Source organism: Bacillus rossius, chromosome 6 (assembly GCF_032445375.1).
Source record: "Bacillus rossius redtenbacheri isolate Brsri chromosome 6, Brsri_v3, whole genome shotgun sequence".
Taxonomy (NCBI): domain Eukaryota; kingdom Metazoa; phylum Arthropoda; class Insecta; order Phasmatodea; family Bacillidae; genus Bacillus; species Bacillus rossius.
In genome coordinates, this window is record NC_086334.1 from 47100716 (window position 1) to 47114806 (window position 14091).

General features: G+C 36.2%; 1 protein-coding gene across 1 annotated transcript in view; it reads left to right on the forward strand.

Moving 5' to 3' along the window:
* LOC134533146 (uncharacterized) overlaps positions 1–14091 on the forward strand; it is a 42100-nt gene that overhangs the window by 10877 nt on the left and 17132 nt on the right. The window contains exons 5-6 of the mRNA XM_063370456.1: positions 638–906; positions 12416–12631. Of these exons, the coding sequence (XP_063226526.1) occupies positions 638–906; positions 12416–12631 (485 nt within the window). The remainder of the gene's footprint in view (positions 1–637; positions 907–12415; positions 12632–14091) is intronic.

Sequence of the window (14091 nt, forward strand, 5' to 3'; positions counted from 1 at the left end):
AAGAAAAATGTTTTACCTTTTAAAGTAATTCCATGCTCTGTTGTTTACTTAATGAATGTCAGTCATGTATTGCCACTAGCGCATTTCCCACTGTTGCATCCTAGAAGGCTGAGGTAAACAAGCCCTGAAAGCTTCTAACTTTACTTCTTAAACTTTACTAACTTTACTCCAGAGCTGCTAACATGCGGGATCGTGTAAAATAAGGGTTGGATTAACACACTGGCATGGTCGGAGATAAATACCCAATGAAGGAAACAAATAGCTGTTAAGGAAAGAAAAAAATATATACTTCTTAAAATTATTCACGTTATTAATCTTGGCAGTGCACAGTGTGTCTATACAATGTTCATCATGATTATATTTTCTTGTCTGTGTCTTTACCTTTCCTTTTCTGGCCAGCTGCAACTTTGCTAAATACACTTGAGTAGCTTTCATTCTTCTTCTGTCCTGTCCTGTCCTGTCCTGTCCTGTCCTCGCTGCCATTACTTATTTCCACACACATCGTAGATGGTTTACCCCAGCTATACACATTTAGACACCTTGTAGAGTAACTTAAGTCTCCTTGGGATTATTTTAACCCCAAAGACCTAGAAGTGCGGTGCAGGGATTGCGCGTCACATCCTTGTTCGCTGTCCAGCTCCCCGCCTGGTGATCGGCGCCGTCTACAAGCACCTCGGCGAGATGATGAAGCTGCTGTGGACCAAGGACCTGAAGATGAACACGGTGCACGTGACGGATCTGTGCCGGGCCGTGTGGCACGTTGCGATGAGGGACGACACCCTGTCCCAGGTGTACAACGTCGTGGACGAGGGGGACACCACCCAGGGCACCATCAGCAGCCTCGTGTCCGAGATATTCAACATCAACCACGACTACTGGGGCACCGCCGTGTCCACCGTGTGTAAGGTACTGCAGCTCGTTTGCACTCGATTCAACATTTTTTTTTTTTTTAAATTTGGGCTTTAGGTCATTATTTTATTTTTTATTTTAACACGGGTAAACTTGTAGACTCCTTGAGTGGCCTAACTTCAACAAATACCACAACAAATATATTTGCATACTTTTTGCATAATTAGCTGGCATAGTTGAATTTTTAAAAATTTTTTTTCAGTAAGGAGAACCAAGTGGATTAAATTAGGGATGGGGCGACCGAATCCAATATCCGCCGAATCCGCCGAATCCTAGGGATTCGAAGGTTCGGCGGGTCTGATATAGGATTCGTTAAAGGATTCGGTTTTTACTATTTACGGGGAAAAAATACAGTAAAACTCGCTTACGAGGTCCCGCATGGTAGGTTTTTCCGTATAAAGCGTTTAAATCGCCCGAGGTCTAGTCATTTACGCCATTAAATGTGTGATATAATGTCCGTTAAATTTTTTTCTGAAACTTCTTGTCTCAAATAATGGCACACGTAAATATGAAGAAAAGACAAATGAACAACAACATACGAAGAAATATGGATGATGTACCATAACTACAGTACTAACCCAATAGTTATTTTAAGATAATTACCATAAAAAGAACTAAAGATTCTTTGTAGAGTACCATAATTACTACAGAAGCATGATAGCTACCATATTTGCACTATAGTTACCGTAACAACTGAGATGTATATTTACCGTGATAGTAATGTATTATTTATTTATGACATATTGAATTAAAGAACATTGTTAAAAAAAAAAGGATGTTAAACTTTGATATGTACGGTTGGCACATGTTGCTAAGAAATAATGCGATCTGAAAGAATGCAGTACTACTACGAAAAGTGAAAATGGTACTCGTGGATTTTTAGGTTATGGCAGTCTCTTTCGTTTTTCAGTAATATCGGCCGAAAATTAACGAGCGTACTGTATCGGAAGTCGGCAGAAATGCCGATTCAACTAAATATTGGCAAAATCGGCTTCTTCAATACAGCTCTACATTTAATGACATGAGTAAACATATTTCATACTGCAGGATATTGAAAAAGACTTTAATTTCCATGTAGGTTTATTGTGTGTATGTTTTTTTTTTGCAAGTGTCAATTGAATGAAGTAAAATGTTTTTATTTTTATTACTTTCAATGATTAAACTTTAATGACCAGTTACAGATATTTATGACACTAATTTTGAGGTTAAGCAATTTTACTAAAGCATTCCAGCCAAGCAGGTTGCCAGCGACAGACGCTTCTCTTTTGATGGAAACACTATCTCCAATCGTAGAGCTAATTTAACTCCTGAACGTGCAGAACAAATTATTGTTCTGCATGATAGATTAAAGAACAGAATTTAATACTCAGTGACAATCTCTCTCAGAATTATTGTGCTGAAAAGTGGAAATGTTGAAACAATGTGAATGTACTTTTCAAACAACATGTTTTTTGGTGCTAAGTTTGTTGAAGCTCAGTAAGGACTCCAGAAAAATTGACAAGGGTGAAATTTTTCCAAAGATATGTTACATTTACACAAACATATACTTGGTTATGTTAGTTGGATGATATCATTTACTAATGAACCAATGGAAACAGGTAAGATTCAATGAAAAAAAATGTTATTTTTTTTCTAGCAGTGCAAAATGTAAACACACTCTGTAAATAGTTACCCAAAATTAATAAGCCCACTTCATTTTAATACTTTATTCAAACATGATATTAAGTTTAAGATAAAAATAATTTCCCAAAAGTGTAACTGTACCACAAAAGCTCGAGCTCGGCTCGAAGTAAAATTTTTAGGCTCGCAGACCTCTAGCTTATTTATAGAAAAAATACTAACCGCTAATCTGTACTAAAACTGAAATTTCTCAAGAAAAAATTTTTGTCTTTATATACACTTATACCAGAAATGTACCAAACTACATGTGATAAAGTCAAGGGACTTTTAGTGCAAGCAGAATACATCTCACTTACATTAGATATGTGGACATCATCTATTAAAAGATTCGGGTTTGGGTTCGAGATTCTGCAATTCCAGTCGAGGATTCGAGTTAGGATTCGGATTCGAGGAAATCAGGATTCGCCCCATCCCTAGATTAAATAAATGAAATTTTTTTTTTTTTGTATAAAGGCAATGCTGGTGGCTACTGCGTGGTATGGCTTAAAATTTCTTCAGAAAAATTTAACTAATTTTATTTGGCTTTTTCAAATAATAAAAATTCTGATGATTTTAAAAGGTCAGATAATAAATTAAATAAATTTTTCTGAAAGAAATTAAACACACATCACATAGCAGCCAGTAAAATAGAATTTATAAACGTAAAGTTTAATTTTTATATTCTATTTCATTCTCCTTATACGAACTAAACAAAAATGTTAAAAATGCAAATTTTCCAGCTAATTTATATGTATAAATTAAGCCTCTGTATGTTTGTGTTGCAAAACTCGAAAAGTAGTCAGTTGATTGACTAGAAATTTTGACACTACGTTGCATTTCAATTCGTGTTTTTATAGTAAAAAAAAATTTTTTTTAGAAGTTTATCTTTTGCAAAGTAAGAAGTATGAATTATTTCAATGCGGTGTTCAGTTATAAAAATACATATATGGGTCTAAGCTTTTATGGAAAAAGAAAAAGAAAGAAACAAAGAAAAAGGAAAAAGAGGAAGAAGAAAAAAACAAAATACGTTTTTAGAAAAGAAAAAAACATTATACATTTTAATATATATTTATACGTTTTATTCACATTCTGGTAATTTGTAGTTTAGAACGTAATTTTCTCTGGAAGGTCTAGCAAGAAAGGAGATTAGACTCTTTACAGAATGAATATAATTTCCTCGAAATGTGTGTGCAAAAAAAAAAAAAAAAAGAAGAGAAATGAATTTCACCGTCGTCTTTTGTTTTCGCGTTCTACGAGTTGGCTTGTGAGAAGTCATTGGAACATTAGATGATACATTGAAAGACTTGAGAAATAATCAGGTTCAATTTTGTGAAGCATTGGTGTTACTATTCGGTAGGGCTGTGCGAATGTGTCTTTTTCAATGCAAATCAAATGCGAATCACTAGAGTCCCGTTATAGCGAGGTGTCACGGTTCCGGGTTTGATCCTCGCTATAGCCTGTCCCACTCTTAGATTGCAGTACACGGCTTATGGCGCGCGCTGTTGCCAAATCTCTAACACATTACGAATTTCAGGAGATGCGTGTCTTTGTAATTTGGATCGAACAAGAAGCATTTTAAGAAATCATATCGTAATTTATAATATTTTATACTATTACACATATCAATTTGTAATAATGCCACTTTTATGTAAATTTCAAATAAAAACTACCTATTGTAGACGAAATTTTCTTACAGTTTTCTTTTCTGTTCTAAAAATCCCATATATATATATATATCACATTTTCATGGGCCCAATAAATGCCGTATTTTTGGACAAGTCATGTCCAAAATGATAAATAAAATACGGTAATGGAAATTCTCGGTCGAGTAAGTTATGGGAAAAATCCGAACAATTGGTTCGAAATGGGGAAGATTTTTTGAAAAACAGAAAAATCGCAACAACTCCCATACTATGAATAATATCGAATCCCTTTTAACGTATGATAACTCGGATTACCTAATGCCGAAAAATGTTTTCTAAATACATTTTTGATACGACCAGCCATAACTGCATGTGTTCAAAAAAAATTTTCACCGGACAAAAAAACTTAACCGCCTTAGTAGACACCTTATCAAATCTGTTTAAATTGTTTGTAATAATATCATAATTATTTTCCAAAACTTTGTCTAAAACAATGTTTGATAAAATGCTTGGTGAGAAGGATAGAAAAATAATTCAAAATTTTGTACCATGATCGCTATTAAATTCCTTCGTATTTATTTAATACATTTTAAATATTATGTTCAAGAATCGATTATAATATTTTTTGTTGACTAAGGAAGCCATGTATTTGAAATTGCTTGTAGGACAGAACCCCACTTATCTAAACACACGACCCTGTTTCCTCTTACGACGGCAGCGCGCGCTCTTGTACTGATAAGACACATCTTTAACAGCTATTTCCACGGAAACTGTAGAAGCAATTGAGATGTAGCTGCTTTTAAAAACTAATTCAATTCATTGTGAACATTTTTCTCGCTTTCGTCCCCCATCTATCTTTAATAGAAATTTTTTTCCGCGGGTCAACTTTTTGATGTGTCAGTTTGTGAGAAAATGCATTTCAATATATTAAAAAAATTATTTAAGTGAAACCTGTACAGTTTTTGTCTTAACATTTGTTCGGTGGCGTCCTAAGGCATTAATTTACTAATAAAAAAAATCTGAATGAAATACACATGTAGGTTTTCTTTTTTTGATGTGAAACATATCGGAATACTTCAAAACAGTTCGCAGCGAATAAGTTATGTTTTTTAATTTTTTCGGACACTTAAAATATTTTAAGTATTCAAAATAAGCATTGACTGATGCGTATTTTGATTCTATACAATATGAAAAAAAGCTTGGTCCAAAAATTAAAATTTTAAATTTCGTTTGATATTTGGCAACAACGCACGAAGAAACAAGGACAGTGCTAACGACAATCGGCGTGTGTTAGAGAGAGAGAGAATGCGCCCATTTACTTCCATACTGCAATCTAAGAGTGGGATGCTCTATATAACCGTGTCCTCGCTATAACCGAATTGGACAGATTTTGGCCCCCAAAAAATAAAAATAAACCGAAAATAGCATAAAAATTGTGTTTAAACCTGTATAATTGGAAAATAACAGGTTATATCAACGAAATCTTAATTTCTGTGAGCAGATGTGGAAATTCTCTTTAAAACGATACCCCACATGTACGGATGCGATCACCGATTTCGTCAAAATAACCAGAATACCCTACCACGCCACGTAAGAATAGCATCTCAGCCAGCAATCGATTTCTCGACTTGGCCCGCGGCCGACGCAGCATTGTCCTGCTATCTATTGTCGACGCGGGCTGACTGCTGGCGGCCATGTTGGTTCGGGATGTTGCTAACAGGCGGCGATAGTGTAGCGCGACGATTTCATTCCTTACAAAAAAGCAGGAGTGCGGCAACGCACGTACGCCTCAAACGAAATAGTCGCTGGAAAACTATAATTTTTTCATTTAAAGAAACCTGTAAACTTTTTTAGAAAATAAATTTGGGATTAAACTCAAACCATCACCACCCCCTTCCCGGACAGATACCCCAACAACTGACCGAAACAAAAGTTACAAGAAAACTGTCCGAGCGATTCGGAAATAAATACTGTAGTTGTCAGATAGTAAAATAAATAACGTGACATGTTTGTAAACGTGTCACGACTGAAATAATTCCAAACAAGTTTATAAATATTTGTTTATTATTAACGCGATCAATTAGCAACAAGTATAAAGACGGCTCAGACGTTTTTGGCCTAAAATAGTTATAAACAATGTTATTATTCGTTAATGAATATGTCCCAACAAATTAATTAAGAGCATTTATATTTTAAAAAAAGTGCACATTGTTATGTTTAATGGCGGGAAAAAATAGATTTTGTCTATTTTCTAAATAATAAGAAATGTGTACAAGTATATGTATATTCAAAGGCTTGGTTTATTCGAGTCGGGCATATCTTGGCCTTGAAGCCAGCCAGTGATGCTGTGACTGTGAAGTCGCAGGCACGCCCTGAGTATGGGCATTTGGATGATAGCTGGCTTATCTTGTAGCGATGTAGTCAGAAACAAAACAAAGGGACTGGATTCTTTGTAGCCTAGCGGTTGCATTACACATGCACATATCCCCAGCACGTTCAGCATTTATTATACTGAGTTCACAGGAATAGAATAATATTAATGAACAGATAACTAACGGAAGTTTGATAAAAGAAAGGACAGGATTCTATTTTTAAAGCCACGCACTTAGGTGGCGACTGCAAGGCTGAAGAATGTGACAGGTGTCAACGGAAAGATGTCTAGTGGCAAGCGAGAGGGGTGGAGATAAAGCAGACAAATAACCAAAACGCGCTTCATGCGTTCACGCCGTAAATTCCTCAATAAGACCTCGTTATAGCCGTGTTATCGCTATTACCTTGCTTGCTATAACGTGATTCTCCTGTAATTGCAAATATTTGGAAATAGCGAATAATTTGCGAATATTTTCTAATTAAGTTCTAAGTATAAATCTGAATAATTACAGTCAAAATTTGGCATATTATAAATTGTTGTTTAAAAGAATAATAATGTTCTTTAGCTTTATATACATTTTTATTACTCAAGTAACATGTAAATTTTTATGTCTCTACTAATGGTTTAGTAATAAAACACAATCTGTGATACAGAAAAGTCTTTATCAAAAGCCAAGCCTACATCTTGCCATCAACATTACGTAAATTGCAGTGCAAAAAGACCAATTCCTTTACATGTTCTGGATCCAGGCATTGCCTCTTGTAAGTTACAATGTTCCCAGAAGCAGAAAAACAACGTTCTGAACTTCACTTCTTCTTCTGAAAATTAAAAACTGCAAAAAACTTTTATGAAAGTAAACAGATCTTCGATGTATCAGTTTTATTTTCCGCAGTAAATAGTCAAGCGATTACCAATCAATATATCGAAGAGTTGTTTATTACAACTGCTCGTAAGCATGGTCAATATTCCGTTTTCAGAGTCTTTTGGAATCAAACGTGTCAAGGCAAAATAATTTTTAATGAATTTTGTTTATTGTGTCTTAATAATTTTATCTAATTATTTACGTAAAATTTTCGGTAGTTTAAAAAGCGATTGCGCTGAAGCAATTCTAGCAACACAATTCTCTGGCCATGGGCTGCTCTGCTGGCCATAACCACAAATTGACACATTTTCTTTTTTGCTGTAGCCATGATGGCAGCTGTGTTTACTTTTCTATCGTTAAAAAAAATTCTCTAGATTTTTATTAGTAAAATTAATAGAATGGTGACCAAAGAGTATGTGTGCATTATTTTTTAAAGGTTATTATTGAAAGCTGATGTGCTGGCATTGTTTTAAATAGTTTAACACTTTTATATGGCTCATGGCTCGCCCAAAAATTGTGCTAAGGACAACTGGATATAATAAATTATTATGCTACACATCACGTAAAGTTTGCAGTAAAATCGTAAGCATTTATGATAATTTTCACGCTACATTGGCTTTAACTGTTCTCAGTATGCCCATTTACCTAACCTAAAATTTGATGTAAGTAAAGGTCCGCTTACAGTTTTTTTTTCTTCCATTAAGTCTCTCGGGAAAATGATTTCTCGGGGTTCGACATGTTATTGTATCACACGTTTTGTCAAACAAAAGTAATATTTTAATACATTCGAAAACTTTTGAATATTTGAAATTTTCAAATACCTAATTTGGTTTTGAGTGAATTGAATCAAATATTTGATTCGCATGAATATTTGCAATTTCGAGTATTTGCACACCCCTACTATTCGGTGACTTCAGGCAAATGCTTCTAGTCATACCTTGCTCAACACCTGTTGATGAATTGAATGCCTGTTTGAAATATTCAACTTCTTGGAGCACAGTAAAAAAAAATGTATTTAACAACAAATATGAGAGTTCAGCTTCAAACCGATCCAACAGCTGACATATTTTCAAGACAATTACTCGAGGTTGGTAACGGCACTACCTGCAAATCCAAAAACAGGAAAAATCACCGTCCTATCTATTTTTTGCAATATTTTTGAATTCAAAAGATGAATTAGTAGACAAGGTTTTCCAAAGCATCGAAACAAATTATCGAAATCACACATGGTCAAGCGGAAGAGCAATTCTAGTGGCTAAAAAGAATGACGTATACAATATGAACACATTCTAAATAGAATCGCAGGTGAAACAATGATGTACAAATCCATTGACTCTGTGATAAACCAAAGTGAAGTAGTGAATTTTTCAATGGAATTTTTAATTCACACAATGTTATTGGATTGCCGTAATACATTCTGAATTTGAAAATTGAAGTGCCAATTATATTACTCCGAAACATTAGCCAAAGTTATACAATGGCACACTATTAGTAGTTAAAAAAATGATGAACAATCTAATTTAATTACAGCAACAATTCTGATTAGACCTCATAAAGGTGAAGCTGTACTACTTCAATGAATACCACTCATTCCGACTGATATAGCATTCGAGTTCAAACGGCTTCATTTTCCAATACACCTTGCGTTCGCTATGATATTTATAAAGTCAAAGTGCATGGGCAATCTTTGCAAGTATGTGGTTTGAATTTAGAAAACGAATGCTTCTCTCATGGGCAATTAATTATATCTTATTTGATGGAAAATTTTATAGTGTGAGAAAGTCTTGAGTGAGTTGTACGTATATAAAAACAAATTTTTTATGTAGTAAATGAGATGCGTATAGCGGGAAGAAAGTAATTTTTGCATTGTAATTCAAGGGAAAGTATTGTTTTGCATTTAATGACATGTAAATGGAACTTAAAGAAAATGTTTTTTAATTGCAGTGAAACGTAAATACGCTTTTTACTATCAGATCTTAAAATATATGCGAAACTAGTTTTGGGCCACAATGGAACTTCGAATTACATATTATCTGGTGTTTCGTAATATACAAACAAATCAACACTGAACATTCCTATTCACGTTGCCAGGGATTTAAACAGGTTTGTAATAACGAGGGTTTTGGATTAACCGATATCGTATTAACGAGGTTTCACCGAACTGTATGTATAGACCTAAGTTTTTGACCTAAGAACTAATGTAAGTTTTAAAAAAGAACTTGTCGTGTGGATGAGCGGGTACGGATGAGCAGAATTCTTCTGTGTATGAAAAAATGACCTTTTGGTGAAATGTAAAATATTTATTTCAAAGGTCCTGAAAAGTCCTAAAAATTGGTTCATGATATACAGCAAAACCCCTTATTTGCACTTTTCATGGGGACAAAGTAAAAAAGTGTAAATAAAGGGAAAAGTAAGAAATACGTTAAAGTTAATTAAAATACAGTCGCATCCTGCAGCATTCTTAACAAATACAGGCTACATTACAAATACGCATTGCACCAAAGTAAAAAAAAAAAGGGCCGCAAATTGGAAATTTACCGTCAATAGCGCGCAGTGTGCGGAGAAAAGTCATTGTACTCAATCAACTGTTGTTACGGCACGGCGTAGCCGCCGGCTGGCTCTCTCTGTTCTCTGAGCTGCGCATGCGCAGTATAACTCTCTCAACGCTCCGCCCAGACTCGTGACGTTCCATCAGCAGCCAGCCAATAGATGCGAGCTTAGCGGAAAAAAGTATAAGCTCCACCTCTCGTGTACCAGTTTTGTCCAGTTCTAATACCAGTTTATTGGTATACGCACCAGTTTTCTCGCTGCCGTGACATGGTTAAGTTTACTTTCATCTTGATGTCTTGATACCAATAATTAATTATTTACGATCCCCAGAAATATATGGTTAGTTTAAAAAATATGCGTCAACTGTACAATACTTCCGAAATTATAAAATACGTATAAAACAGTTACCAAGACTCCGCTCATTTTATCTTGTGAAGTTTATGTCTCGTACCAGTATTTCGGCTAAGTTGTGACATAAATATAGTGTCAGAACATTTATTAGAGGTGGGTTGATACAGCAATTTTCGGTATCTGTTCCAACCTGTAACTGATACAGAAATGTATTAGTTACAAGTAGCTGATACTTCTGTATCAGCTAGAGCAGTAGCGGTCCCAGGAAGCAACAAGGTATCAGCATTCTCGTTAAAAGTTACACATCCTCCGTGCCGTCATCACCAGCGTAAAAAGGTATCTGATACATTATTTATCACGCCCGGTAATTCTCTATCTCTGTTACGCTCATGCCTGCCTAATACAGCCAGTATCAATCAGTTCAACATTCACTGCAGTTCATCCTGGCCGTGTATTACCACGTACATTATTGCGGGCTGTCATGCTTTGTAGTTAGTATCTTTATAGTGAAATAAGGAATGGATAATTGCAGGAAAAAGACTTCATTTGTGTGGAATTTTTTCACGGAAAATAATGAGTTTGCTAAGTGTAATTTGTGTAAACAAAAACTGAGTTATAAATCATCGACTAATCTGAAGAAACATTTGAAACGTAAACATCCAACTGTACAGTTACCTGATCAGAATCAAGATAGTTTAACATCACTATCACTGTTCAGAAGTAGGAGCGATGATCCAGACATCGTAAATACGACACCGTACCTCAGCCAAAAAAAGATTCGGCCAGATATAGGAATTCCTTCTACAAGCAGTTTGTCGGTTCCCAAACAAGCTGTGTTGGAAAGAACCGATGTGCATGACTGTAAAGTAAGTGATTTTGTTGTAAGAAAACTTTCTGTTTCTGCTAAGAAGAAAATTGATGACCAACTTTTAAATTTATTTACTGTATATTTTCAACCATTCTTAGTTGTTGAGGACAAAGGGTTTCGAGGATTTGTTTATGCACTAAATCCGTCGTATACATTGCCAAGTAGGAAAACTATAACAAACACATTGTTACCAGCTGCTTATAAAACAGTGTACAATAGCATTCAAGAAATATTAACAAACACTGAAATTACTAGTTCTGTCACACTAACAACATATTGTTGGACTTATGTTAATACTGTAAGTTTCATGGCAGTGACATGTCATTTCATAGACTGCAATTTCAGATTGATTTCTTTGGTGTTAGATTGTTGTTCATTTTCGGAGTCCCACACCAGTGCTCACTTAGCCCAGGAACTGTGTAGCAAAAGAATGGAGGTTAGAAAACAAAATTTTACTCTGTGTTTCTGACAATGCAGCGAACATACAGAAAGCTATAAAAGACTAATTAAAACGGAGGCATTTCGCTCTGCGCTTCTCCTTCAACGCCTTCCCCTGCCGCTCCCTCCCCTTTCACAAGCTCCACCCAAGTGACCGTCATCTGCGATCGGGTTCTGCGCACATTGGCCGTGTTGTTGTTCCAGGCGTATTCTAAACTGATACTAAAGTACTTGATACTTGAATAGTGTACTCTTTTGCAGTATCTGATACAGGCATGTATCAGTTACAAAGTAGCAGGTTTGATACTCTGCAACCCACCTCTAACGTTTATACATTCGTGAGTTTACGTATTTCCCTAGTACATTTTAGGTTGTCTCCTGCTATAATTACTCAGACTTTTACACGCCTAGGCTTAAATTATTATATGTTTAGAAATAAAGGCAACTTTTCATGTTATAAAATATGTGTATTTTGCGATTTAAATGTTCACTGGCGACTATAAAAGTTACGTTTTTCACAATGTTTTTAGGCCTACTATGGTTGTTACGTGACGTAAATAGTGGGATGGATTCGATTTTTGAGATGTAATTCGCGTGAAAGTATTGTATTGGATTAAATGGGAATCAAACGGGACCAGAAGAATATAGAGCAAATAACGGAAAACGTAAATAAGGGGTTTCGCTGTATTTGTGGTCACCCCGGTTGTGTAACCACTTGTGAGCCGTGGTGTTGGAAACGAGCGGAGACACTGCTCCACTTGCAGACGGACATGAGCGGTGTGGTGGAGGAGGTGAACGACAAGCACATGGGCCCGTGGGCGGAGGCGTGCCGCCTGAGCGGCGTGGAGAACACTCCCCTCACGCCGTACATCGACCAGGAGCTGCTGTACAACAAGCACCTCTGCCTGGACGGCGGCCAACTGGCGAGGACGGGCTTCCAGCTCTGCGTGCCACGCATCACCAAGGACAAGCTCAGGGAGGTCAGTCGACCCGCTTTACGCTCCCTCGTCTCTGCGTCTCCGGTGTCTGGTTCGTCCAGGGCTAGATTAGTAACAGTCACCGTCGTTAACACAGACTGAACGTGGAGCAGTTGGTTGGGGCCAGGTCAGTTTGCAACTTTACATCTACTTGTCTTTGCACCTCCAGCCTCAAGTTCAGATGTTCCCAAAATTTTTTGAAATTGGGGTACATTTAAAATACTTGCAAATAATTGTAAGTGCATCGTTACACAAATTTCTGAGATATCTATGTTACGATAATTAACGCCTGAAAGATACATACATACTGATGTTCACCACAAGGCTTGTTTACAACCAGTTAATAGCGGGATTCAGGACTGTTTGAGCAAAACCTGTAGAGGCCTTCAAATAGGACATAATAACAATGTTTTAACAAAAAGTGATATATCCGTAATGAAATTGTATTGTTACAAGGATGCTAGAGATGATACAATGAGGCAGGCCAATCAGCCCGACGTGTCAGGCAGCATTGGAGGGGGTAGGGGGGGTTATTCAGGGGAGAGCCCACATCAGACACAGCATTGAAACATCTGCTACGACAGCCCAAATAATTTCGCATACATGTCAAACTTCCAGATTAAATTTTTTTTTTATGGCATCGCAGGCGCAATATTACAGAAATGAGCATTAATTTTTTTTTTTTGAAACGATGGTTTAAACTGTTTTAATAGTAATAAGTCTGCAATTGTATTTTTTTTAAAGCTGTTTTTGAAAAAAAATTATTTTTAATGTTATTACAACTTGAAAATACGTTGACATGAAATGACAGAAATTTTAAATTATAGGGGTGGAGGTATCATTTTTTACTCCCTACCAGAAGTGCCTGTAATACAAGTAGTTGTTAATAAAATTCCAGCCAACCATGAGCAGATCATAGTACATGGCTAGAATAAAGGGAGACTAGGGGCAACATGAGCTACCGTATTTACCCGCTTAGGGTTCACGTATTTTCTGCTGATTTTTAGTGTAAAAAAATGTCCTGCGATACACATGCAAATTTTGGGTAAAAAAAAATAATATTGTACTGGGTGGTTGATTATGTGCATAGATAATGAACTATGTTGGTTTTTAATAAATATATCTCCACGAGTTAAGTATAAATTGTTTTATTAAAATATCTCATCAGTCGCACAAAGCTTCGTGAACAGTGTTATTGTACATGTGCCGTGTTTACCGTCCAACCTGTCGTGACGCCGTACAGTTACGCGTCTGCTGCTCTGCAAGGAAGAGGAGAGGAGAGGAAAACCTAAAAATAAACCAGCCAGCGGGAGAGAGTAAGAGCGTCCTGGGTGCGTATGTGTGTGTGGGGGAAGGGGGGAGGGGTCGCACGCCTGCCTGCATGTGTGTGTGTGTGTGTGTGTGTGTGTGTCACACTGAAACAATTTATATTAAAATGTAAGGCACTCTGTTTATTATGAGCA